Source organism: Zonotrichia leucophrys, chromosome 15 (genome assembly GCF_028769735.1).
Source record: "Zonotrichia leucophrys gambelii isolate GWCS_2022_RI chromosome 15, RI_Zleu_2.0, whole genome shotgun sequence".
Classification (NCBI taxonomy): domain Eukaryota; kingdom Metazoa; phylum Chordata; class Aves; order Passeriformes; family Passerellidae; genus Zonotrichia; species Zonotrichia leucophrys.
Window position 1 is genome coordinate 12,918,218 of NC_088185.1, and position 26,890 is coordinate 12,945,107.

Here is a 26,890-nt window from a genome sequence, read left to right on the forward strand (position 1 = left end):
CTCCCTGAGCTTTCTGTGACCTATTCTCCCCGAGCCTTCCCTGGGCTCTTCTCCCCGAGCCTTCCATGGGTTCTTCTCCTTGAGCCTTCCTTGGGCTCTTCTCCCCAAAATGGGATGGGTTCAAGGTGCTGGGTGGAGTTCCCACCCCTGGGGTGTCCAAGGAAGGACTGGATGTGGCACTTGGTGCTCTGGGCTGGGTGATAAGGGAGGGATGGGGCACAGGTTTGGCTGGGTTGGCATTGTCCCCAGGTTTGGAGCAGCTGCTGCAGTGGTGCCAGGCTCTGGCACCAGCTCCTTGCAGGACACCCAGGGGTGGACAAAGCCCTCCCTGGTAGTGGAACCCAAACTTGTCAGGCACATGTGGAGCGCTGGCTTGAGGCAGGATGGCACCTCCCATCCCATCCCATCCCATCCCATCCCATCCCATCCCATCCCATCCCATCCCATCCCATCCCATCCCATCCCATCCCATCCCAACCTCTCTAGGCCATGCTGAACAGGCTCTGTGGGGTCTCCTGGAAGTGTGACCCAAGGAAGGTCCTGCAGTAGATAATCCCCAGAATTCCTGGCTCTGCTGTCCCTCCACACCCCCAGTGCTGTGGGCCCAATGTCACCCAGCTCTGCATGTCCCCAGATGGCCCATCCCAGCCTGGGAGCCATCCCAGTGAGGTGGGACACTGCCAGCCACAGCCTGAGCCCTCCTGCCTGCCAGGGTCAGAGGTGGCCTCAAGCCTCAGCCACCCCAGCACCACAGTGTCACAGAGCTGTCACAGGGCTCAGGTTCTCCAGCTCAGCAGTGTCACACCTTCACCTCCCCTTGCCTGGCAGCAGGTCCTGGCCTGAAACCTGGTTTAGCCTGGAAGGGATGGATCCATCCCTTGGCCAGCTGGGTTACCCTCATACCATACCCTCACCTTCCTGGGGTACAGCTGGAAGTCCTGGGTAGATTTCTCAGCCCATCCCAGCTGCAGTGCCAAGCCCATGGCTGTCTGTCCCCCTTGGATACCTCTGAGCACATCTCTGCAAATCCTGCCTGTCCAGTACTGCTGGACACCCCTGACTGCATAATTCCCAAACTTTCATCATCCCTGTTCTCATTTTCACCCCCCTTTTCACCACACTCCTTCCTCCATCCCTGTTCCCTCCCAGATAAATAACCTGCCTGCAATTGCTTTCTCTGGCTGGTCCCAGTTTTCCTGTGTTTGTACCCAGATTTGACATTCCTGACCAATTCCAGCCTCCTTTCCCACTGCTCTGAATTTTCCTTGGTGCTGCCTGTGCTGCTCAGCCTGCCAACGTGCCCAGGCAAGCAGTGATAATCCAGTGCCTGAAATCCAGTTATCCAAATAGGATTTCCTGCTGCTGCTGCCTGGATTTAATGTCAGGCCCTGGCCCTGCCCGTGTGTGTAATCCCGAGCTCGGGGCGCTCAGCCTGTAATTACAGCAGGGAAATCATCCCAGAGCTCTGGGGATCATGGGTGCCTGTGCCAGGCTGTGCCACCAGGTCCCTCTGCCTGGGATATTCCTGCTCCTGCCTTGGGTTTGGGCAGCTTTTTTCCCAGGGCAGGGTGATGTGAGCACCACCTCTAACAAGTCACTCTGAGGATTTAGGGTGTTGTGTCCTCTTTTCCAGCCTGGTGTGTGTGAGAGGGAAAAGCCAAAGTCTTGCTGTGTGTTTTGGATAACTTGTGGGCCTGTGTCCTCTGGGACTTGCCAGGTGCTGTTCCACTGGGGTTACTGGGGTGCCAGCACATCCATGTTTGCCAGCCAGGATCCCAGGAAAGCAGGGCTCAGGGAACAGCAGCATCTCACAGCAATGGTTGCTCAAGTGAAGATCTCACGGATCATGCTTTGAAATGAGCCTGAGCCAATCCTGTCAGGATCCTGGTGTGTCTCCCTTTGCTGCCAGACCAAAATTTGGTCTTTTTTGTAGGGGCTGAATTCCAACTGCATTTGCCTGAGGAAGTATTCTGTTAACAGGGCATTAGAATTTGGTTCACTCATTTTTCTAAAGAAATGACGTATAACAAATAATGTATCTTAGACTACACTTAGCTGGAGGTCTGGGCTCTGTCCCTAGTTGAAGAGTAATGCAGAAGAACCTCTGCCCGGGTTCTTTTGGCATTACTCTGGCAGGCCTATTACTCTCCAGTCTCCCTACTGCAAATTGGCATAATCAATACCAAAAACCTTATGTCTCAGCGGGAAGAAAAGCGGTTTACTATTTGTTTCTATCCACCTTGGGAATTATTAGACAGACACATGATTTTGGAGTTTATACTCAGCTCTGAGGGCTTTCAACCTCCAGCACAAACATCAAGCTGGTTGTTTTGACACCCATGCCAGAGAAGCAAAATCCTCTGCAAACCCTGGTTATGACAGGATGCTGCTCTTAGACCTGGAGATGTGCATTGCCCAGGAGGGGATTGTGGTGTCTGAGAAGCTGATGTGGTGCCCAGGGCCTGGAGCATCCTCAGTGCTGGGCTGGTGTGGGACTGTCCTCTGTCTGAGCACTCAGCTGGGCTCTGTGTCCTCACGGGCTGTGTGTCCTGTCCCCAGGTGAGCCACCACCCCCCTGCAGCCGCCCACCACGTGTACTCCAGGCGAGGCTGGACGCTGTGGCAGGAGATCACCATCGCCAGCAAGTTCAGGGGCAAATACCTCTCCATCATGCCACTGGGTAGGTGATGGATCCTGCAGTTCCCTGGGATGCACTGGCTTTGCAGTTAAAGGAGCTGCTGCCTTGGCCTTGAGCAATTCCTTGGGCTCACCTGGGGCTCAGAGAACCCCCTGGGCTCACCTGGGGCTCAGTGGGTTCTGCCCCAGGCAGTTGAGGAGCCCAGGTTTGTGCTCCTGATCCAATGATCCAACAGTAACATGTCCGCCCTGGAAGTGGAAACGATGCCAGCTGCAAAGGCTGCTTTGCTTTGGAAATACCCTGCTTGCCCAGGAAGTGATTTCTCCTTCCATGATATTTAAAGTTAACTTGCTGCCTGTTTTAACCCTCTCCCTGCCAGTCAAGAGCAATAAGCTGCCTCCTTGCAGCATTTTATTTTCCTTTTGCCTGTCCCTGGACTGGGCAGCATTCTCAGAGTGGTGCCAGTGCCTGAATCAACCAGGCAGCACATTTCTGACCTGCTTTTAGAATGAGGGCAGAGGGCCTGGCAGGAGCTGTCCTTCCCTTCCTGGAGCACTAAGGAAGGGATGAATCCAGAGCCAGACCTGGTTGGGGATGCAGGGAGAGGGATGAGCACAGTGCAGGGGTGGTGGTGGGCTCTGGGCAATGAACACCTGCCCTGCTGAGCTCAGAGCATCCCTGTCTCCACAGGCGCCATCCACCTGGAGTTCCACTCCAGCGGGAACCACTATGTGTGGAGGAAAGTCACCTCCACAGTGCACAACATCATCGTGGGCAAGCTCTGGATCGACCAGGTGGGTGAGGGCACACTTCTGCCCGGCCCTGGGGGCTGGAGGAGCACTGGGCACGTGCTCCTGCAGGGCTGGGAAAGGCTTCTGGAACCTTCCCTGGCTCTGCCCGAGGCCAGCAGGTGCTGGGGGTGGCTGGGGTGGGGGCAGCCACTGGTGCTGCTGTGCCCAGTGGGCGTTGGTACCTGCACTGCAACTAACACCTCCTCTGTCTCTCCCTGCTGTGGTTCTGTGTCTTCTATCCAGTCTGGTGAAATAGAGATTGTTAACCATAAGTCCAAAGATAAATGCCAGCTGAAATTTACCCCCTACAGCTACTTCTCCAGGGATGTCCCCCGCAAGGTGAGTATCCAGCAGGGACCCTGCTCCTTCAGGGGTCACTCCTGGCTCTTGAGGCTCCCAGTACCACAGGGATGAGTCCCAGCATGGGGCTGAGGGGCTGGCCAGGCAGGGTACCAGGGAGGGCTGGGTGGCACCTCCATGTCCTGTGGTTTGCTCTGATGTGCTGGAGCTGCAGCACTGACACTGGGAGGGGTTTGGTGGGTTGGACAGGTCAGGGATGTCCCAGAGACACAGCACCACATCCAGCTGGGCACCTGGAGGCTGTGGTGTCCCCCCGGGCATTCCCACGTGCCACCAGAGCCGTGTCCCCCGGCAGGTGACAGGGGTGGTGAGCGACGCCGACGGCAAAGCCCACTACGTCATGTCTGGCACGTGGGATGAGAAGATGGAGTGCTCCAAGATCCTCCACAGCAGCCATGGCAGCACCAGCACCGAGGGCAAGCAGAAAACTGTGTACCAGACCCTGTCCCCAAAGGTCTTGTGGAGGAAGTACCCGCTGCCGTGAGTCCCTGGGGTGGGGATGGGATGGGATGGGATGGGATGGGATGGGATGGGATGGGATGGGATGGGATCTGCCAGGGCGTCATGGAATGGCAGGCTCATGTGCCCAGGCCTGAGGACATGAGGGACTTATGGGGCTGAGTGGCTTTTGCTGATGTGGGCCCCTGGAAGAGGAGGGTGGCTTTAGGGAATCTTGTGGGAGGGTTTGGGGTGCTTGTGGGGGCTGGTTGGGTTTTTGGGGCAGTGGGCTCTGGCAGGGAGGGCTATTGGCTGCTTTGCCTTGCTGGTCATTGTGTCCCACCAGTATTTTGTCCCCTTGGAGACCACTCCTCCCTTGGCCCTTGTGACCATGGCAGGGCTCAAATCAGTCTCTGAGCCCTGGGAGCACAGTCCCTGCATTGGGGATTTTCTGTTGGGATGGGGACTTCACCACTGCCCTGGGCAGCCTGTTCCAATGCCTGGCCATCCTTTCCAGGAAGGAATTTTCCCTAATATCCAATCTAAAACTGCTGTGGTGCAACATGAGGCCATTTCCTCTCATCCCATCCCTTGTTCCCTGGGAGCAGAGCCTGACCCCCCCCGACTGTCCCCTCCTGTCAGGAGCTGTGCAGAGCCAGAGCCATCACACACCTGTCAGCAGCTCAGTCTCTTTTCCAGCCACACACATCCCATGGGAAACATTCCATGCTGCTCAAATTCCTAAAGAGTCAGGCTGGATTTATCCACAGGGAGATTTATTGAGGGACTGAGGCTTTAGAAGAATTTGTTGGGAAAATTCTTGGGAAAATACAGCCTTGTGGCTGTAGGCAGACTGGGATGAGTGTGTGCAGCTCACAGGGTCCCCCCTGAGCCTCCTTTGCTCCAGGCTGAGCCCCTGCCCAGCTCCCTCAGCCTCTCCTGGGGCTCCAGCCCCTTCCCAGCTCCGTTCCCTGCCCTGGACACGCTCCAGCCCCTCCAGGGCTCTCCTGTCTGGAGGGTCCCAGAGCTGATCCCAGTTTTGAACACGTGAGATGGAAGCACAGCCAGGAATTTGGGGGGACAGGACCCTGAGCCCTCCCTGCCTTCAGTGGGAAAAGCATCAAAAGGGTGGAGAGGGGACACATGTAGGGTCTGGTCCCTCCATGTTCCAGGTGTGTCTTAAAACCCCCTTAGAGCATCAAGTCCAAATGTTCCCCTAAGACCAGGAACGTGAGACTGCCAAGGCCACCACTGTCCCCTGTCCCCAGGTGCCACATCCACACAGCTGTTAAATCCCTGCAGGGGTGGGAACTCTCCCACTGCCCTGGGCAGCTGTGCCAGTGCCTGACCATCCTTTCAGTCATTAGAAATGTTCCCTAATATCAACCCTGAGCCTGCCCTGGCCCAGCCTGAGGCCGTTCCCTCTGCTCCTGTCCCTGTTCCTCCCGGCTGTCCCCTCCTGGCAGGAGCTGTGCAGAGCCACAAGGGCCCCCTGAGCCTCCTTTGCTCCAGGCTGAGCCCCTGCCCAGCTCCCTCAGCCTCTCCTGGGGCTCCAGCCCCTTCCCAGCTCCGTTCCCTGCCCTGGACACGCTCCAGCCCCTCCAGGGCTCTCCTGTCTGGAGGGTCCCAGAGCTGCCCCAGCCCTGGAGGTGCCCCAGCTCGGCAGGAGTGGCTCAGTGGCGCTGTGGGGCTGTGCCTGAGCCATTCCCCACGCTGAGCAGGCTCTCTGCCATTCTCAGGGACAATGCTGAGAACATGTATTTCTTCTCGGAGCTGGCGCTGACGCTGAACGAGCCCGAGGAGCGCGTGGCGCCCACGGACAGCCGGCTGCGCCCCGACCAGCGGCTCATGGAGAGCGGCCGCTGGGACGAGGCCAACGCGGAGAAGCAGAGGCTGGAGGAGAAGCAGCGAGCCGTGCGCCGGCGCAGGGAGGCCGAGGCCGTGGAGGCCATGGAGGAAGGTGAGGAGCGCTCTGGGATGGCTCAGGATGCAGGGACTGCACTGCAATGCTTGTGGAGGACACACCCTGTGAGCTCTGGGGAGCCCTTATGGGTGGGTTTGGGGTGCTTGTGGGGGCTGGTTGGGTTTTTGGGGCAGTGGGCTCTGGCAGGGAGGGCTCTTGGCTGCTTTGCCTTGCTGGTCGTTGTGTCCTTGGCCATTGTGTCCCACCAGTCATTTTGTCTCCTTGGAGACCACTCCTCCCTTGGCCCTTGGGACCATGGCAGGGCTCAAATCAGTCTCTGAGCCCTGGGAGCACCAACAGACAGTCCCTGCATTGGGGATTTTCTGTTGGGATGGGGACTCCACCACTGCCCGGGGCAGCCTGTTCCAATGCCTGGCCAACCCCTCCAGGAAGGAATTTTCCCTAATATCCAATCTAAAACTGCTGTGGTGCAACATGAGGCCATTTCCTCTCCTCCTGTCCCTGTTTCCTGGGAGCAGAGCTCACCTCCCCTCTGCTGTCAGGAGTTGAGCAGAGCCAGAGCCATCACACACCTGTCAGCAGCTCAGGGATCCAGGGACAGCCCCAGCTGCTCTGGGCACCCTGTGCCAGGGCCTGCCCACCCTACCAGGGAACAATTCCTAATTCCCAATATCCCATCCATCCCTGCCCTCTGGCACTGGGAAGCCATTCCCTGTGTCCTGGCACTCCTGTCCCCAGTCCCTCTCCATCTCTCTTGGAGCTCCTTTAAGAGCTCCAATCCAGCCACATGCATCCCATGGGATACATTCCATGCTGCCCAGATTCCTCAAGAACCAAGCTGGATTTGTCCATAGGGAGGTTTTATTGAGGAACTGAGCCACTTGTGGGGGCTGGTTGGGTTTTTGGGGCAGTGGGCTCTGGCAGGGAGGACTGTTGGCTGATTTGCCTTGCTGGTCACCCTGTCCCTGGCCATGTAATTTTGTCCCCTTGGAGAGCAGTCCTCCCTTGACCCTCGTGACCACAACAGGGCTGGGCTCAAATGAATCCCTGAGCTCTGGGAGCACCAGCAGCCATTCCCTGCTGCTCTGGGAGCTGTGGGGCTGCAGGCTGCAGGTGCAGCAGCCCCCTGAGCCCCGCTGTGCCCCCAGGGAAGGACTACGAGGGGTACCTGCCGCTGTGGTTCGAGCGCAAGGTGGACGCCGTCACCGGGGAGCTCATCTGCGTCTACAAGGGCGGCTACTGGGAGGCCAAGGACAAGCAGGACTGGAGCGTGTGCCCTGACATCTTCTGAGCCCCCCAGAGCTCGGGGGCCACCCCTGGGACACTGGCACAGCCCGAGGGACAGCGAGGACACGCCGGCAGCGTCCCGCCGGGCCGACACGGTCAATACATGCAGAGATCCAAACAGGGATTCCAAACCTATTTTTTTATGCACTAATAAATAGCATCTTTTTTTTTTTTTTTTTTTTAAATGATGGATTTTCCAGCGACTGCTTAGGAGTGAGGACACATGGAGCTGGGCTGGGTTTAGGATGTTCATTGCTGTCAGGAGTTGCTGCCTATATCCTCCAGCGCCTTGGCTCCGCTGGCCGAGACGTCGACTTCCAAAGATGCCCGGGGTGTGGGAATGCTGTGCTTGTGTGAGCTCTTCTCTTTGCCATTTTTTTTTTCTTCTTTTGGGACCCCATTTCTGTGTGGACTTTATGGAATTATTTTTTTAAAAAAAACAAATCCTGCTCCTGGTTCAGGTTTCCTTCAAAGATGGACATGAACAACTCAGCTTGGAAAACTGTCCCCAGGAGCTGTGGCACTTGATCCCAGAGGCTCTTGGTGGTTCCACAGTGCCCAGCCATCCCAGTAACACCAAGTAGGATATTTCAGCTGGTGACTTTGGGGTTTTTGACCTGGTTTTTGCTTTTTTCAAGAGCGTTGGAGGTGCTTCCCCACAGTCTGATGTGTTCAGGCAAAGCTTGGGCCTGTCTTTATCATGTGGGAGTGGTTTGAGTGAGGTTTGTTTTGGTTTTCCTGCAACCACATCCGAAGGGGGAGATGGCCCCAGCGAGGCTGGGAACACCAGGCTGATGCAGTGAAGAGTTTCTGTCCCAGTGATGCTCCTGGCTCCGTGTCCCTGCTCTGTGTCCCTGCACACGGGGGCTACATCTCAGTTCCAGCTTCTCCATCGGTGTCTCCCTGCTGAGCTGTGCCTGAGGCTGGGTGGGAGAGGAGGGAAGAGATGCCTTGGTGCTGCTGGGATGGAGCCTTGGTCCTGCATCTCCCACCGCATTCAGCCAGCCAGGCCTGGCCCCAGGCTGGGGCTGGAGGGTCCCTGCGCCCCAGCACCCAACTCCTGTTCCTCGCCTCCCTCACCCTGGGCTCTCCCTGCAGCAGCTCCAGTTTGTCAGGGCAGGGATCCCCTCGTCCCCTGAGCCCTGCTGGCTCCGTCACCCTGCCTGGCCCTGGATGCACCGGGAGGAGCAGAGCGAGCACTGCTGGTGACAGGTGAGGACCGGGAGCACCGAGGGGAAGCAGGAGGTGGTGGCATCCCAGAGATGGCATCTGCTGGGCCAGGAACACCTGGAGACCTGCACTGGCCCTGCTGGATCCCATTTTTGCTGTCTCCTCTGGCTCTGCACCATATCACACTGTCTCTGGGGCCGCCCCGAGCCGGCCGTCACACCCACGTGAAGTTAATTAGCAATAACGAACCTTGGGGCAATGGTAACTGGAATATCCAGGCTTGCACACGGGACACTTATGCAATCAGGTTCCTCATCCATCAGTCTCCTCCTGATCAGCTTCCAGCACTTCCATCCCTGTGATCCCCACAGTGTACAGTCCCCAGGGCCCTGACGGCGTCACCGTGCTGCAGGGCAGCCCCCACTGCTCTCAGTGCACCCTTTAATCTTATTTATTTGCTTCTAATTTATACATATATATATAAATATATATAAAATTATTTTGCTTAAATTTCTATGGTACACAAAAGATGAAAAATGATGAAGACAGAGGTGTCTGTCTGAGTTTTTACAGCACGAGTACGATTCCCCTCGGCTCGGCCCCGAGCTCGGGTGGTGGTGATGGATTCCCGTGGCAGGGAAGCAATGGTTTGCTCCAAAGCTGGATCCTGTAGCATGGAAAATGTGTTCCAGGGACATTCCCATCTGGAAGTGATGTGTTTGGGGTTTGTGGCACTAGGGACTCCTGGCAGTGGGATTCTCCAGGCTGCGTCCCAGTGTCCCGAGAGCTTTGCCCCTGCTCGGGAAAGCTGATCTTAAATGCTCCAGCCTGGGGTTTGGCCTGTGGGAGCTGCCCCAGGTGTCCTGGCCCAGGTGTGCTGCCTGGCAGAGGGAGGATGCTCCCCACGGGTCCCTGGTGCCGCTGCCCTGCCTGTGGCAGCACCGCAGTGCCCGGGGGGTTTGTGTAGGAGGGGTGGAATGGAGCTTTCAGAATGCCTTATTTGCCTTTTTGCTGTGTCAATGCAAGTGTCGCCGGGAGCTTGGAGCAGGGAGGAGCTCCAGCCCAGGCCGTTCCCGGCTGGATTGGGCCGTTCCCGGGCGGAGCAGAGCAGGAGCGGGATGTGCTGGGCTCTGGGGCCCGAGTGGTCCCCTCTGCTGTGCCCCCATCGCCCCCTCCACCTGGGGACCCCCACCACAGACCCTGCACAGCTCCACGGAGCCTGGGGGAGCACGAGGAGCAGCCCCAACCCAGAAATCCCCCGGATTTTAGGCTAATGGAAAAAAAATTGCTCCATCTTCCAGAGATCATCTTATCAGCAGCACTTAACCAGAGCACCATCTCCTGGTCCTTCTGTTCCTCCTCGAGGATTTTAATGTCATTCCACTGTAAATGCTGTTGAATGTATTTTCTTTTTGAACAATAATATATTGTGAGTGATCCCTCTTCTCCTACACGGAAATAAAACTTGGATTCGGGAGTTTTAAAGGCCGTGGTGCTGAGATGGTCACTGAGATGCTCCAGGGCTGCAGGTCCTGGAGGAGCTCTGGGTGTGAGGGGGGACATGGACACGGACACGGGGTGGGTGACAGGAAGGAGAAGATCCAGGGAATGTTGCTCAAAGGACAGGGAAGTCCCGGGAAGTGGTTCAGGAAAGGAGGAAGATCTGGGGGAGAAGGTGCCAAGGGGAGGAGATGGTGCAGGGAGGATGGTTTGAGGGGCAGGAGGAGAGGTGATCTGGGGAGGTTGTCCAGGGCAGGAGGGCCAGGGAAGCAGGAGCCGGGAAGGAGATTATCCTGGAGTAACAGCTTGAAGGAGAAGGAAAAGAGAAGAAGAGAAGGAGGAGGAGAATGAGAAGGAGGAGGAGAAAGAAGGAGAAGGAGACGGAGAAGGAGAAGGAGAAGGAGGGCAGGGTTTGCCCTGGGAGGGAGATCATCCCAGGGGAGCCTGGCCAAGGGGAAGGTGATGGTGGCCCAGAGGAGGAGGAGGAGCAGGGAATGGGGCTCAGGGGAAGGTACCCAGACACGGAGATGCCCTGGGGATGGTGAGGAGGAGCTGCCCCCGGGACTCTGTGGGGCAGGAGCTGCCCGGGGGAGCTGGAGCAGGGTCCGGGCCGGGGCTGGGCAATCCGGGCAGGCTCAGGCCGGTCCCTGCGGGATGTTGCCAGGAGACCGGGACACACAACCCTGCCCGTGCCGCTCCTGCTCCTCTCTGCCGGCCCAGGTGAGTCGGGGCTGCCCTGGGGGGACTCCGGCCCTGCGACCCTCCCTGTGTGCCGGGGGGGCTCCGGGCACCTGCAGCTCCCAGGGCAGCTCCAGTGCCCGTGTCCCGGCTTTAAGGGAAAACAGCCCCCAGCCCCATCATCCCCGGCACCGCAGCTCCGGGGCCGGGCTGGGCTGGGCTGGGTGTGTCGGTCTCAGCACCTTCACTGAGCCCTGGCCCAGCACAGCTGGATCAGCACAGCTGGATCAGCACAGCTGGCCCAGCACACCTTTGTTCCAGCACCTTTGCCCCATCCCCTCCAGCGTGCAGTGGTTTGGGAGCCCTGCACTGGTTCTGGGGATTTCTGGCCCAGCCCAAGGGCGTTGGCACCCTCAGTGCTTCTCTCCTCCTCTCTGCAGCCCTGGAGCCCAGGGCTTTCAGGATCCTGGATCTGGACCCTGCTGATGAAACCTGAAATCCAGGTGTGGGGTGTGCGAAGGGGGGGTTCCTTTGCGGGGCTCAGATGGTTGGGGGGGGGGGGGGCAGCACCAGCCCTGGGGTGCTCCTGCCTTGTCCCCCCAGTGAAAACATCTGGCAGTGCCCCATTCCCCGTTCCGTTCCCTGTTCCATTCTGTGTTCCATTTTGTGTTCTATTCCCTGTTCCATTCAATGTCCCATTCCTTGCCCCTTTCCCTGTTCCATTCACTGTTCTATTCCCTGTCCCATTCCCTGTCCCACTCCCCGTCCCATTCCCTGTTCAGTTCCCTGCCCCATTCCCTGTTCCATTCCTGTTCCATTCCCTGTCCCATTCTCTGTTCCATTCCCGGCCCCATTCCATGTCCCATTCCATGTCCCATTCCATGTCCCATTCCATGTCCCATTCCATGTCCCATTCCATGTCCCATTCCCCGTCCCATTCCCTGTTCCATTCCCTGTCCCATTCCATGTCCCATTCCCGGCCCCATTCCCTGTTCCATTCCCTGTCCCACTCCCTGCAGCTCCCGGGTGTGGCTGTGCTGAGCGCTGGTGGCAGCGGGGGCGGTGTCATCGTTCCCATCCTCCCCATCCTTCCCAGCAGGGTCCTGCCATGGCCGGTGAGTGAGCACGGGGCACTCAGGGCTTCCTCAGCTCTGCTTGGCCCCACAGCCCCCTCTCTCAGTTCTGCAGAGCAGTGCCGGGCTGGGAATGGGGATGGAGCAGAAGTTCAGGGAGCTGGGCAGGGGCTCAGCCTGGAGCAAAGGAGGCTCAGGGGGCCCTTGTGGCTCTGCACAGCTCCTGCCAGGAGGGGACAGCCGGGGGGTCGGGCTGTGCTCCAGGGAACAGGGACAGGAGCAGAGGGAACGGCCTCAGGCTGGGCCAGAGGAAGTTTAGATTGGGTATTAGGGAAAATTCCTCCCTGGAAAGAGCTGACAGCATCCCTGCCCCATCCTGGATGCTGCCAGCCCTCCCTGGCACTGCCCCTCCCGACCCTGGGAGGATCAAGGTCAACAATGACCCTGGTTTAAAACGAAAATAAGGATGAAACTGTGGCTTTTCCTTCTAACTGGAAGCAGTTGAGGACCTTGCAGCAGAGGGTGGGATGTGTTTGGTGTCCATGCTTTGGTGCTCCCCGATAAGAACAGGCATTGCCAGCCCCTCCCAGGTGGCTCAGATCCAGCAGGATGGGATGGCTCCTTCCCTCTGGGATGGGTTCATGGCTCTGCTGTCCCCACAGAGCTGGCAGGATGCGGTGCCGGCTGTGCCCGGGCTGGCAGCCCTGTCCCACGGGAAGAGGAGCCCTGCAGCAGCTCCAGCTCCGTCTGCACCGAGGATTTGGCTGCCAGCTTTTGGGAGGCGATGGTGGAGCCGCTGCTGTGCCAGCAGGAGCCTGCCGGGGGTGTCCCCAGGGCAGGAGCTCACCCCGGGCAGGACGAGCCCTTGTTCCCCGCAGGGAGAAGCCCGGACACGGCCATGGAGCCCAGCAGAGCCCCCCGGCAGGACAGCTCTGCATCCCGGAGCAGCCTGGAGTCCCTGGGAGCCAGCATCTCCCGTCTGAGCCTGAGCCATGGCGGGGTGTCCCGTCCGGGCCCCCCTGCCCAGGCAGCCCTGGCACACGGGGACACTGCCCGTGGGGAGCTGCTGGGCACAGCTGGGCACCCCTGGATCGCTGCTGGGATCGCTGCTGGCAGGAGCAGGGCTGGGGCTGGGGCAGGGACAGGAGCTCCGGGCAGCAGCGCTCCCAGGGCCAGCAGGGCCACAACCAGGGGACATCCCGCCCTCTGGGGACGTGGAAGGAATGTCACCTTCAGTGTGGCTGCCATGGACAGGGAAGGAGCGGCCAGCAGCAGGAGTGAGTCCGGGCTGGCTTTGGGGAACAGGAGGGGCTGCAGGGCTGTGACAGGCAGGGACAGGGACAGGCAGGGACAGGGACACGGTGGCAGAAACCAGCCCTGGCTGCCTGCGGGGTTTCTGTGCGTTTGTGGCTCCTCCCTCCCCAAATGCTATTTTCCCTGCAGGCGCTGACACAGCTGTGAGAGCCCCCCGGCCATGGAGGTCACCGTTGTCCCCAGGGCTGCGAGGGGACCAGAAAGGGGAGCTGCCCTGCAAGGTACAGCCCTGGGGTCTGGGGTTTGGGGCTTGGGGTCTGCCATGCCACAGCTCCACCTGGGACAGGATGCATTGGTGGGGGCAGGGATGCTTCTGGCTCTGCTTCCAGCTGGGATCTGGAGAGCAGCAGGACACCGAGGGGCCAGGACACCAAGCTTGGCCCTGGCCCTTGTGTCCCACGTGGTGGCCCCGGGAATGCACCAGGAAATGCAATGGGAAGGGGGAAAATGGGATTGTAACCCCAGTGCTGGATGCCAGGGGCTGGTGGGGCATCCACTGTGGAGGAGCCAGGAGGGGACACGAGTGCTGGGATCTGGTGCCAGGCCCAGAAGCCAAGGGGACAGAGCCAGGTAAGGGGTCCAGGGATGGCTCCTGCCCCAGGCTGGAGCAGGAGGTGGCCCTGGAAGCCCAGGAGGGGATGGGCACCCTGAGGGCAGAGCTGGGGCTGTGATGACTGTGTCCTTGGCACAGGACTGGCCTGGCACTGCTGAGACACACCTGGGACACCTGTCACCGCTGCCACACGGACCTGCAGAGCACGGTGAGGTGACCTTGGGCTGGCACTGCTGCAGGTGGCAGGGACAGGCTGGGGTGGCTGTGCTGGCTCTGCTTTGCTGCTCCTGGGGTGATGGCAGGGCCAAAGCCAGCTCCTGGAAGAGAAAAAGGTGAGGGAATGGGAAAAGAGGAGGTTTCTGCAGTCTTGGCAGGGGCAGGGAGCCCGTGTGAGCCAGGAGCAGCTGGACAAGGAGAGAAGGAAAATAACAACTTCAGAAGAAGAGAAACTGGAGCTGCTGGAGGTCAGAGCACTCCTGGTTTTCCAGAGGGGCCAGGATCACACGGGAGGGGCCGTGGGAAGGAGCACACGCATCACACCCTGCCACAGCTCAGCCCCTTTTCCAGCATCCCATGGGAAACATTCCTGCCGCCCAAATTCCTACAGAGCCCAGCTGGATTTATCCACAGCGGGGTTTATTGAGGGATTGAGGCTTTTAGGAGAAGAATTTGTTGGGAAAACCACCCTTGTGGCCGTGGGCAGCCTGGGGTCAGTGTGTGCAGCTCAGAGGGTCCCTGGAGAGCCTGGGCAGAGGCAGGAGAGCTGGAATGTTGGGAAGGGCAGAGAAACAGGCAGGGCTGGGGGCTGGGTGACAATTCCTGGGCGCTGACCCAGCAAAGCTCAGCCCTTTCCCAATGGGCAGTGAGGATGGGATCCTGCCCTGAGCCCTCCGGGGCTGTGGGGTGGCCCTGGGCAGCCCAGGGTGACTCCGCTGGTCCTGCAGAGGCTGCGGGAGCTGGAGCGGGGCAGCCGCCACCTCCTGCGGCAGCGGCTGCGGGTCCTGCACCGCCTGCAGGGGCTGCTGCAGAGGGACCGGGCCCAGAGCCTGCGGCTGCTCCGGGAGGCCATGGAACAGGTCCGGGACGGGAGGGGAAGGGAAGGGGAAGGGGAAGGGGAAGGCCGGGACACAGCCAGCCCAGAGCCGGGGCTGTGCTGGGGATGGGCCAGGGCCCACAGCAGCTCAGATGTGCTGCTCCTCTGAGGCCACCCCAAGCAGAGGGGCTGCTGGGGACGGTGCTGTCGGGGGCACGGACCGCGCTGGGGGTGGCTCTGGGGACACAGGAGGGACCCCCGGGGGTCTCTGTCTCTTCTGCTCCAGCCCGGGGGCCTTCGGCTGTCCCTGGGAGCTCTGAGCTGGCTTCGAAGCTGCTCCAGGAGCGGCTGAGGGGGCAGAGCTGCCCTGATCCCTCTCCCTGCCCTGATTCCTGTCCTGCCCCTCCAGGAGCCGCTCGGCAGCAGCGCCCAGTGGGAGCATCGCCCGAGCCGGGCCGGGGGCTCCGCGGCCCTGAGGAACGCCCCGGTGGCTCCCCGGGCACACGGCCCCCGGCCCGGCACTGCCCTGGCACCGGGCCCCTCGCCGGCAGCCCTCAGGTGGGTTCCGGGAGCTGCCCAGGGGACGGGGGGGGGTCCCACTGGTGCGACCATCCCTCCCTGTCCCCTGCCTGTCCCCTGCCTCTCATCGCTGCCCTCCCCAGCCGCGCTCTCCACGTCCTGCGGGGGCTCCGGCAGCAAATCCAGCGGCGCCTCGGGCAGTGGCAGGGCCTGGAGGGAGCCCTGGGAGCCGCCGGGCAGAGGAACGAGGTGATTTAGGGCTGGGAGGGAGGACATGGGGTGGGTGAGCCCCCATTGTCACCCTTGGGGCAGTGCCAGCCCCTGTGCAGGGCGCGGGCCCAGCCGTGTGTGTGTCCCTGTGCAGGAGGGGGAGCACAGGCAGCGGCCACAGAAGGTCCCGGCTCCAGGAGCCCCGAGGGAGCCCCTGATCCAGGTGAATCAGGCCCCGGATCCTTCCCCGAGGCTGGGCTGGGGTTCACGGGCCAGGCCTCAGGGGTTGGGGTCTCTGAGAGCCTTGGGGACCCCCAGATCCCCTCCAGAGGCTCCGTGCCCTGCTCTGCCTGCTGGAATGTCCACCGGGTGACGCTGTGTGTGTGTCCTGCCACTGCAGCTGCCCCGTGTCCATGGCTGAGCTCCAAGGCACGAGGAGCCAGGAATGTGTGGGCAGGATGCTCCTGGAGCTCCCAGCCCGGGCTGAGCTGCCCTTTCCCTCCCCTGTGCAGGGACAGAGGGAATGTCCCCATCCCGCCTCCATCCCAGGGCTCCCCCAGCCCGGCCGGGGCTCCCCGGGGCTCCTGCAGCACCTGCAGCACCTCCAGCACCTCCAGCACCTCCAGCACCTCCAGCACCACCTCCGGGAGCTGCAGCTGGAGCAGACCCAGAGCCCAGGGACCCCCCCTGCCCTGGGGGCACCGCTGGGCACCAGGGCCAGGCAGGGGCTGGGGGCTCCCCCTGTGCCCCAGCCCTGCTGCTGACCCAGGGGAGCAAGGGGGGCTCCAGTGTGGGGCACAATTCCTGCTGGAACAGCACTGTGGCCCCAGGCAGTCCCACCACCATCAATCCGTGCCTCCCGGAGAGCCCAGGGCCTGTGTTGATCCTGGGGTAATCAGGAGGAATGGCCATGTGTGACGGTGTTCACAAGGGTTTTCAGATGAGGGAAGAGATGAGGATCTGACTCCATGTTTCAGGAGGCTTGATTTATTATTTTATGATATATATTATATTAAAACTATACTAAAAGAATAGAAGAAAAGGTTTCATCTCAGAAGGCTCGCTAAGCTAAGAATAGAAACGAATGAATAACAAAGGCTTGTGTCTCGGACAGAGAGCTGAGCCAGCTGACTGTGATTGGCCATTAATTCCAAACATCCAACATGAGACCAATCACAGATGCACCTGTTGCATTCCACAGCAGCAGATAATCATTGTTTACATTTTGTTCCTGAGGTTTCTCAGCTTCTCAGGAGGAAAAATCCTAAGGAAATGATTTTTCATAAAAAGATGTCTGAGACAGCCATGAAATCCCAGGAAGCCTCTGCAGAGCCTGCCTGGATCAGGCTCAGGGCTCCCACATGTTCTTCCCACCCTGCTCCCATCTCCCACTCTGGGACAGAGCAGGGACTGGCTGGAGGTGACATTTCCTTTTCTGCTCCACCAGTTGGATATTTGGGAAAAACTCCAAGCAGAAAAGGTGATACACTGACCCAGGCTGCTCATGGAAATCACCATCCCTGCAAGTTCCCAAAAAATGGGTCCATGTGGCACTTTGGGATGGGGTTTAGTGGGATTTGGTCAAAGGCTGGACTTGATGACCTTGCAGGTCCTTTCCAGCCTGAATGATTCCATGACTCTGAGTTTCCTGCCTGCACACTGAGGTCCCAGGTATGGAATTCCAGCAGGCAGAACCAAACTCCTGCAAATTCCCTGAGGAGCACCACGAGGTTGGGAGGGATCTTGGAGTGCCCTGGGACCAGTGGGATCTGCCCAGGCTGGGATGGCTGACCCTGGGACAGAGGTTTAATGGAAAAAAACCCAAGGGAATTGCTCTGTTTGGATGCTTTAATTTGGAAAAGGAGAAACCCATTCCTCACTCTGGGCAGATCTCCTTGGGAAATGCTGTTTTAACTGGCAGGAGAACATCCAAGGGAAATTTCTCCATGTGAAAAGGGGGAAATGGGAATTTCTTGCAGGATTTTATTGCTGTGCCTTGTTCCAGGGGGAGGGAGGGATGAGGATTGAAGGATCTGTGTGCTTCTTTTCCAATGAAAATAAAAGTGAAGTTTTTATGTTTCTCTGCAATGTGGGATCAGGAAAAACCTGGAATCCCTCAGGATGCTCAGCTGGTCCCTGGCTGAAGGTCAGGATTCATTATTTTCCTTTTAAGTTTCACAACCAGAGCAGTGCCACAAACACATTTTTATACAGAGCTTTTAATGGAACCCCAAATGTTTGCAGGGCTCCAGGAGTGTCTCTGCCACCCTCAGGGCTCCTGGACAGGTGGGTGACACCAAGGGACACAAACCTGATCCTGCAGCAGGAGATTGCTGGAGAAATGGTTCCCAAATCCCTGAAGGGTTCCCAAATCCCTGAATGGTCACGGCCAGGATTTCATCCTGGGGATTTTCTGCATTGTCTGAGTCCCAAGTGTTCCCTCAGGATGTCACAGAACCAGGGAATGCTGGGGGCACCTCTGGGGTGGTGGTGCAGGGACCCAGTTTTGGGCTGTAGGGACCCAGGTTTGGGTTATAGGGACCCCAGTTTTGGGGTTGGGCGCCCAATTTTAGGTTGCAGGGTCCTGGTGCTGGTGCCTGGTTCACGTCCATGTGCAGGGTCCTGGATCCTTTGGAGTCTTCCCACTGCCACAAGAACCTGAAGTTATTCCCCAGGGGAAAAGAAGGATAAAAAGGATGTGATTTGATGGAAGTCTTTTTTTTGGTTTGATCCTGGGGTGGGGTATGTCCCTTCCAATGGGAAGTGAGCTTGGGATGGAGTTTTAGAGCCCTGTAGTGCCTTTGGGATTTTGGAATCAATGGAACACTTTCCTGAGAGGCAGCAGACGGAGTCAGACTTGTACAAATATCCATCAATTCACCTTTCTCTTCTATTTTTGCTATTTTTGGCCCTGGGATGCAGCTGGAATGTCTCACATGGGCACCTGCAGCCTCTGCTTTGCTCTGGAGCCACCCAGAGGGTCCCAGGCATGGCTTTGCTCCCTGGTCAAGGGAGAGGCTGCTGAAAACAGCAAAACAGCAAAACAGCAAAGCAGCAAACCAGGTGGGAATTCCTCATCCTCTGCTCTGGAGCCAGGCTGGGAGAGCTGGGGGTGCTCACCTGGAGAGGAGAAGGCTCCAGGGAGAGCTCAGAGCCCCTGGCAGGGCCTGAAGGGGCTCCAGGAGAGCTGGAGAGGGACTGGGGACAAGGGATGGAGGGACAGGACACAGGGAATGGCTCCCAGTGCCAGAGGGCAGGGATGGATGGGATATTGGGAATTGGGAATTGTTCCCTGGCAGGGTGGGCAGGCCCTGGCACAGGGTGCCCATCCTGGATCCCTGGCAGTGCCCAAGGCCAGGCTGGACATTGGGGTTTGGAGCAGCCTCATCAGCCCCAAGTGAAAACAAACCTCCCAAATTCCCACTTTTCCTGGGCAATCCTGGTTCATCACCTCAAGCCCTTGGGGTGATGATGAACTCCAGCCATGCCACAGGGAACAGGGTGGGTTCAGCGAGGGATATTGACCAGCTGCTCATTAATTCCTGCTATTCCAAAGCAATATCAGCCTGGAAAAGAGCTTTTTATTCTCCTGGTTAATTATTACCCACAGTAATGAGGGTGCAGCAGTGCTGAACTAATGGTGCATTTGCTGTCTTCTCCTAACCCAGGAATTCCTGCAGGATGCTGCTCCAGCAGAGCGTTTATTCCCATTTTAAGACATTTTGTAACTAGTATTTTACTCCAGAGGGGAGCTCTGCTTGGAAGGGGATTTTGGGGGTCCCACAGCAAAAATTCCCACCCAGCCTAGAGAATTCCAGTCCTTGCACTCCTCAGGCTGCTATCCCCAAGGAGCCCTGCTCCATAAGGAGTGTGTTCTGTTGAAATCCCATCATTTCCATGGAATGGCTGGGATTGCCGTTTAATCCTCCATCATCATTGCCCATTAAGCAGGGCCAATTAATTATCTTAATTTCAGCGTAATTAAATTTATTAGATGCATTTTGTACTCACACTGAACAAACCCTGTCATCATTTATGGCTCTGGCAGACAATTATTGGGGTTTTCTTCTCATTCCCATTCTCCATGGATTCTCCCAGCTAATTGTGAGGAATCCCCACTTTTCCTGGGAAAATTGGGGTGGTGAGGGAGGAAAAGGAGGAAAATCACCATTGGCTGATCCTGGAAGTGCTGCCCATCCCTGGAAGAGCCCAAGGCCAGGTTGGATTTGGCTTGGGAGGGTGGAAGGTGACCCTGCCCATGGCAGGGGTGGAATGGGATGGGATTTAGGTCTTTCCTTCAGAAATGTTCTTTCATCCATTATGGAAAGAGTAAGAGGGGAAAAACCCAAAGCAAACCCATCCACCCAAGCAGGAGCAAAGAAAATATTTTTCCACTTGGGTGATGTGAGGAACTGGATTGGAAATTGAATGGAAAAAGGAAATAAAACCAAAAGGAAACCACTGAAATCACACAGAAAAAGATGGAAAAAGATGGGAAAAAAATAAAAACAAAGAGCAATATCTGCCACCATTGTGTTGGGGGATGAATGGGGAGAAAGGAGATGAAAGCTTTGCTGCCCTGCTGGGATTAAGGATTTTGACAGCCAGGGAGCAGCAGAGCAGGGAAATCACCTCAATTCCCAATCCCAGAGGGAAGGAATAGGGGGAAAAATCCCTTCGCTTTTCCCCCAGGAAAAAGTAAAGCAAAATAAATGTAAAATCTGGTGAAAAACTTTTCTACACTTTACTGAATAAAAGGGAGAAAGTCTGAAATAGTTGAGGGGAAAAATGGGAGAATAAATTAGAAAAACTGTGAAACAAGAAAAAATTTATTTCATGGAACTTGGAGAGGAAGATCTCTGTTACAGCAACATTGCCACCAAACCAGGACACAGGGCTGGGAGAAGTCTGGGAATTATCCATGGAAAAGCCAAGGAGGGAGTGTGGAAGGGGCTTGGAGCCAACAAATGGAGCAGTTTGGGAGATCCTGGTGCCCTTCCCTTCCCAAAGCAGGCTCACACCCAGTTTTTAATGGGGAATTTCAATCCTCCCTCGAGTGAGGAAGGAACAGGATGCCAGCGTGTGAAGGAGCAACCTGGAGACATCGAGGGCAGTGAGGAAGGAGTCCCAGATGGGAGGGATGAGGAGCTGCCTTGATTTTGGGGCTGGAATCCTCTTGTAAGCCATGGAGAAAGGTTTCTTCTTCCCTATAACACATGAAACTATGGGGAGATGAAGTGTTCAAATTGTGGATATGAGCAAAGGCCTCCATGCTAGAGTAAGCAGATGTTGAAGCAGCTGTGATCTCATGAGAAGGTTAAACAGAGAGAGAGAGAGAAGAGTGATGAGACCCTGTGCGCCCAGGGAGAGAGGAAGAAGATCTCTGTTCCCAGGGATGAAGATGATTTTAGAAATAGATAATGAGAACCTTTGCCTTTGAACAGCTCATGTTTAAATTAGTACCCCATAAGTTGACATGGCCCAATGTGGGAAAAAACTGTGAAAATGGGAGGGACTTTTTGCAGAATTGCAGAATTCCTGTGTGGCTGCTGTTTGTGAGGAAATTGCAAGCCATGAACTGGTTTTTTCCTCTTGCGGAGAAGTCTCCATAACATTTACCAGAGGGATTTCTCTGCCTCAGTGAACTGCAGAAAGGCTGTTCTAGAGGTGGGAAACTGACTGAAATTTTAGGTTTTATTTCTTTACATTGTCAGTGAGAAAGGAAAGGTTTTGGGGAGAAGTGTTCTGAGGGGTTTGTTTTGATTCTTATTACTTCTTTCTTTTAGTTAAAAAAGTTTCCTTTATACCCTTTTAAAGTTTTGAGCCTGCTTTGCCTTTCTCCTGTCTCACAGCACAAAGTGAGTGCTCTGGGGTTGGCCAGCACTGACCCCACCACACTCTTTGGTGCTTTGGCTGGGGAATCTCAAAATTGGCGAGATCTCAAATTGGAGAACCAAAACCACCACATAAAATTGGAAGTTGTCCCTGCCCATGGCAGGGCTGGGATTGGGTGGGATTTGAGGTCCCTTCCCACCCAAACCATCCCATGGTTCTGTGAAACCCTGGAGAATTCCTGGTGCTGGCTGGACACAGGTCAGTGAATTGTGACATCTGCCAAACCTTTTCTAAATGTGGGATACTCACAGAAGGCAGAGCTGTGGGATTCCCATCAGGAATTGCAGCCTGAACACCTTTGGGGGTGTTTGGGGGAAATTTTGGGGTGTTTAGGGAGGGGTCCCACCCCAAGGCTTAGGGGAGCACCCTTTGTGTGCTGCTGATTTGTAGGAGATGCCATTTGTAGGAAAAAATGCTTATTACCTTTTTTATTTTTTCTTTTTAAAATCCAGTTCCCTGCAGGAGCTGCCTCCAATGGGTGCTGGAATCACTCAGAGCTCCTGTTTTAATGAGAACCCTGGAAAATCTGGCAATTAGGGAAGGAGTCAGAACAGCCCTGCAGTCACTGCACTGGAGCTGCAGCTGCAGCTCAGAGCACAAACCAAGTCCCAAACAATCAGAAAATTCCCAGAACAGCATCCTGTGCCTTCCTTCCCATGGACACGCACACAGGATCCATCCTGCCTAAAATCAGTGGGATAAAAGCAAATTTGGGGTTAAAAGCAAGGCTGGGGTTAAAGCTGGGCATTGAATCTCTCTGATAGTAAAAGATTTTAAAATCATAGAAAATTTGGGGAGTTAGGAAGAAAGTTAGGCTTAGTAGGGCCTGGGAAAATGTTAAAGGTAGGCCTGAGAGATGTTAGGCCTGGATCATGTGAAACTGCACCTGTGTAACCAGTACATGATAAATGATATGATTGTTAGATGTGATGATTGCTTAGTACTTAGATAAAATTACTGTTTAATCTTAAGAAAGAATCATGAGAATCTGTGTTCAAAAGTTTGAGGGGGATCACCAGAAACCCATGCTTGGATGAAATCAATGTAAGTTTAATAATTAATATGTAAGTCATATAATGATAGAATATAAATATATAGCAATATAAATGATATAATATATCATTATATAGATTACATAATGATAGAATATAATTTTAGGATAGAAAGACTGTGTAAAGAAACAAAACCTAAAATTTCAGTCAGTTTACCACCTCTAGAGTAGTCATTCTCCAGTTCACTTAGGGAGAGAAGTCTCTCTTGTAAATGTTATGGAGATTTCTCCACAAGAAAACAGTTCTCTCATGTTTTTCTTCACAAATAGAATAAAACCACGTTCATCCTGAACCCATGGTGGGTCAGATTTGGGTCTGTGTCCCCTGACACCCAGAGCTCTCAATGAAAGCACCTGCACGTATTCATTGTGTGGTTATGAGTTCCTGACATCTCCACAGTTTGCAGCTGGAGGGCAGTGGCACCTTGGGGTGGTGTTTGAGGGTCCCAGCATGAGGGAAGAGATGAGAATCTTGACTCCTCGTTTCAGAAGGCTGATTTATTATTTTATGATATATTAAAATAATATAATATATGTAATATATATTGATATATATAGCTTTAATATATAACCATATATAGTAAAGCTATATATATCAAAATATATATAACTATATATTAAAGCTATATATGGCTTTAATTTATATGATATGATATGATATTATATATTAAAGCTATACTAAAAGAATAGAGAAAGGAGACATCAGAGAGCTAGCAAGGAATAGAAAGGAATGGAATGATAACAAAATCTTGTGACTGACCAGAGAGTCACAGCCAGCTGACTGTGATTGGCCATTAATTAGAAACAACCACATGAGACCAATCCCAGATGCACCTGTTGCATTCCACAGCAGCAGATAATCATTGTTTACATTTCGTTTCTGAGGCCTCTCAGCTTCTCAGGAGGAAAAATCCTAAGGAAAGGATTTTCCATAAAAGATGTCTGTGACATTGGAGGCTCTGGGCTGATCCCGAGGGTTCGGTGGAAGCTTTTCCTATGGGGAATTCCCGCTGTGGAGCAGGGATGCTCTCTCTGCAGGGATGCTCTGCCCCACTAGATGGCAACTGCGCTCCGCACAACGCTCGGGAAGCTGCGGACGGGATAAAAACCCTTCCCTGGAGAGCCGAGGTGTTTCCTCCTCCCGAAACGGCGGGATCCAGATGTGCAGGCACAGCGGCACCGCTGGATGGCTTTGGGTGGGCACAGCTGGCTCTGATGAGCGTTCCTGGCACATCCCAAAGGCGCCAGCCTCCCTTTCCCTGGGAAAGCTGCTCCTCCCAAACGCTGCCTTTGGGATTTCTGCCAGCCTGAGCCGGGGGATCTCTGCAGGAGCACGGAGGGGAGGAAGGGCTCCTGCCGGGGCTCAGATCCACAGGATCCTCCCCACAATCCGTGTCTGAGATCCACACCTTGGGTGGAACACCCTAAAGCCAAAGCCTGGGCCAGGACTTGTCAGAGAATCCTGGAATATCCTGAGCTGGAAGGGACCCACCAGGATCATCCAGCCCAGCCCCTGTTCCTGCCCAGACCCCCAACAACCCCACCCTGTCCATCCCTGGCAGTGCTGCCCAAAGGCTCCTGGAGCTCTGGCAGCCTCGGGGCCGTGCCCATTCCCTGGGCAGTGCCCAGCACGGGACATCTGTGACCCCCAAAGATGGATAAGGAACAATTTCCCCTTTTTCCTGGCATTTCCATGTTTCCAGGTCTCTCCCCATCCACCACTTCCAGCTTGGCCCTGCTCTCAGGTGGGTTTGAGCAGAGCAGATCTACCCCAGAGCACATCCTCCATCCCAGGGGAACTCCACTTGGATCCTCCCCACACAGCCAAAGCAACGTGAGGAAAAATCCCCTCCATAAACCAGGAGATTTCCACGTCCAGCCTCTCTGGGAGTTCCAGAGCAGGACACACTCCTGTCCTTGCTGGCACCTCTTGGGCCACTCCTGCTGCACAGAGGCTGCTTTAACCCAGCTCAATCCTGCTTGGAGCCAAAGCAGGAGGGAATTGCACCCCACCCTCCATGATCCCCATTCCTGCAGCACAGGGCAGGTGTTTCCCTGAGGTGTTCCCTTTCCCTGAGGCATTGCTGGGTCCTGTGCACCTGGAAAAGGGGAAAAACGGGGCTGGGAAAGTGTGGAGCACTGCAGGAATGGATCCTGATCCTCACTGGCATTCAGGGTGGCTCACACGGAGGCCAAGGAGAAACCTGAGGCTGCTCTGACCTCCAGAGCAGGGGAGGGAGGCACCAGAGGAGCAGTGGCACCTTCAGCGAGGTGACACGGTGACAGGAATGTTAATGCTGGCACAGCTCCCTCTCCCAGGTAGGAAGTGCTTCCAGCAGCACAGCAAATCCAATTTCTGCTGGATACAAATTCCACCAAGCAGCCAAAGCCTCAGTGAGACTCCCAACGAGGCTGGAATTGAATTCCAGCTGTGGGAGATAGGGAGCAGCTCCAGCTGGGAGGAGATGGGAGCCTGGGACAGGAGCGGGGAGATTTTGGGAGCACAACTGGGGCTCTTGGAGGAGGAGAAGAGGATGGAGGAGAAATTGGATCTGCCTGGGGGAGAGCAGGGGGATGTGGGGCAAGCTGGAGCTGGGTCTGCCCTGAATCCCTGGAAGTGGCCAAGGCCAGGGGCCACTGCTGCCTCCTGCCCTGCCTGGTGAGCAGCACGTGGAATCATGGAATGGGTTGGGTGGGAAGGGACATTAAACTCATCCAGTGCCACCCCTGCCATGGCAGGGACACCTCCCACTGTCCCAGGCTGGCCTTGGGCACTGCCAGGGATCCAGGGGCAGCCACAGCTGCTCTGGGCATCCACACTTCCTTCACTCAGGGCCTTTCTCACCCTCTGGTCTCTCCATGAATCCAGGATCCCTGGGATCTTGAAGCTGGAGCCCATCTTCAGAGCTGGAGCTCTGCTGGCCAGCATTTTCCAGGATACTCAGGGAAATCAGGGATCCAGGATCTCAGGTATACTCAGGGAATTTGGATCATGCCTTCCCAAATCCAAGCCTCCTAAAGCATTTTTCCACAAGAACAAAGAGATTTAGGGCTCAGAGGATCCCAGCCTGTGAGCATTTTCTACCCTTGCCTTCCCCTGGATGCTGCAGCCATTACAAACCCCAGCTCACCCTGACAAAGCAGCACCCTGTGGAAGAAACAATCCCTTCTCAACATCCCGTCCAAATCTCTCCCCTTTTAGTTTAAAACTTGCTCTTTCACCCTCTGCCCTTGTAAAAATTACTCCTTCATGAATTCTTGGCTGCTGTTCCTGCAGGATCTGGGTTACCCCAGTGGTTATCCAGGAAAAAGGAGGCAGCAGAGAAAGGAGGAATGGATGGACCAACACGATTTCAAGCCCTGGATCCTCCATGAGGATCATCCTCCACACCATCCTGTGATGGTGTTCACAGGGGTCTGAGGATGAGGGAAGAGATGGGGATCTGACTCCATGTTTCAGAAGGCTTGATTTATTATTTTATGATATATATTATAGTAAAACTATACTAAAAGAATAGAAGAAAGGATTTCATCAGAAGGCTGGCTAAGAGAAAAAGAAGGAATGAATAACAAAGACACTGTCCAAGCCAGCTGACTGTGATTGGCCATTAATTACAAACAACCACGTGAGACCAATCACAGATGCAGCTGTTGCATTCCACAGCAGCAGATAATAATTGTTTACATTTCGTTTTTGAAGCTTCTCAGTTTCTCAATCTTCTCTTAAAGAAAAGATTTTTTATAAAAGATGTCTGTGACACCATCCACAGGACCCTGCATCCCTCCAGTGCCCACTGGAAGTTCAGGCATTGCCTTCCAGGGGAATTTTCTGTCCCAAACACCCCTGAGCAGGAAGCTGGAATAATCCAAAGGGCAGAATGAAGAGAGTCCAACTGCAGCAGAGAACCAGCTGCAGGTTTACAGGAAAAAGGAATTTCCAGGAATCCTCAGTGTGGAAACCTTGATGGGGGCCAGGAAATGTGGCTCCAAGGATGTCTGGGTGGGTGAAGCTCTGAACAACCCGAGACAATAAATGGTAACACTCGGGTGGTGCTCACTGCAGAGCTCCAGAGGAATCCAAGGGTGAAATGGCTGAGCCATTAACAGCATTAACTCTGCTCTGAGAGCTCCCACTTAACATTTCCTCACCATCAGAGGGAAAGGAAGCAGTGAGATCTTGATTGGAAAAAATGTTCCTGAGCAGCTCCAGGAGCAGCAGATTATTAAAAGTGATGTGCAAATGAGGTGGAACTGCACTAAGGAGGGAACTGGGGAGTAGGGGTGAGCAGCTCCTGGCAAATCCAACCAGGATTTTGCCCTGGAGTTTCTGAGGGAGCAGCAAGGGAGGAGATCAGGGGGCCCAGAGATCCAATGGGCATAAACCTACTTGACTTTCCTAAAGATTTTACCAAGTTCTTTAATCAAAGGACCTGTCATAACTTCAAAGACACAGGGG

At 55.6% G+C, this 26,890-nt stretch overlaps 2 protein-coding genes across 6 annotated transcripts in view; both read left to right on the top strand.

Annotated features, from left to right (window-relative positions):
- Positions 1–10,093, top strand: part of OSBP2 (oxysterol binding protein 2) — a 105,370-nt gene extending 95,277 nt beyond the window's left edge. For all 5 annotated transcript variants that reach the window (XM_064726524.1, XM_064726525.1, XM_064726526.1 and 2 more), the window contains 6 exons: positions 2,560–2,680; positions 3,329–3,432; positions 3,673–3,768; positions 4,085–4,269; positions 5,967–6,187; positions 7,300–10,093. In XM_064726524.1, coding sequence (XP_064582594.1) covers positions 2,560–2,680; positions 3,329–3,432; positions 3,673–3,768; positions 4,085–4,269; positions 5,967–6,187; positions 7,300–7,442 — 870 coding nt within the window. In that variant the 3' untranslated portion in view covers positions 7,443–10,093. The remainder of the gene's footprint in view (positions 1–2,559; positions 2,681–3,328; positions 3,433–3,672; positions 3,769–4,084; positions 4,270–5,966; positions 6,188–7,299) is intronic.
- Positions 10,094–10,780: 687 nt separating this feature from the next.
- On the top strand, positions 10,781–17,502 carry LOC135454549 (uncharacterized). The gene is made up of 12 exons (XM_064726804.1): positions 10,781–10,828; positions 11,227–11,289; positions 11,806–11,901; positions 12,522–13,136; positions 13,303–13,394; positions 13,652–13,743; positions 13,865–13,934; positions 14,092–14,190; positions 14,671–14,802; positions 15,169–15,317; positions 15,422–15,527; positions 15,643–17,502. The coding sequence occupies exons 3-12, from the start codon at positions 11,895–11,897 to the stop codon at positions 15,859–15,861; spliced, it is 1,581 nt and encodes a 526-aa protein (XP_064582874.1). The 5' UTR covers positions 10,781–10,828; positions 11,227–11,289; positions 11,806–11,894; the 3' UTR covers positions 15,862–17,502.
- The last annotated feature ends 9,388 nt before the right edge of the window (positions 17,503–26,890 follow it).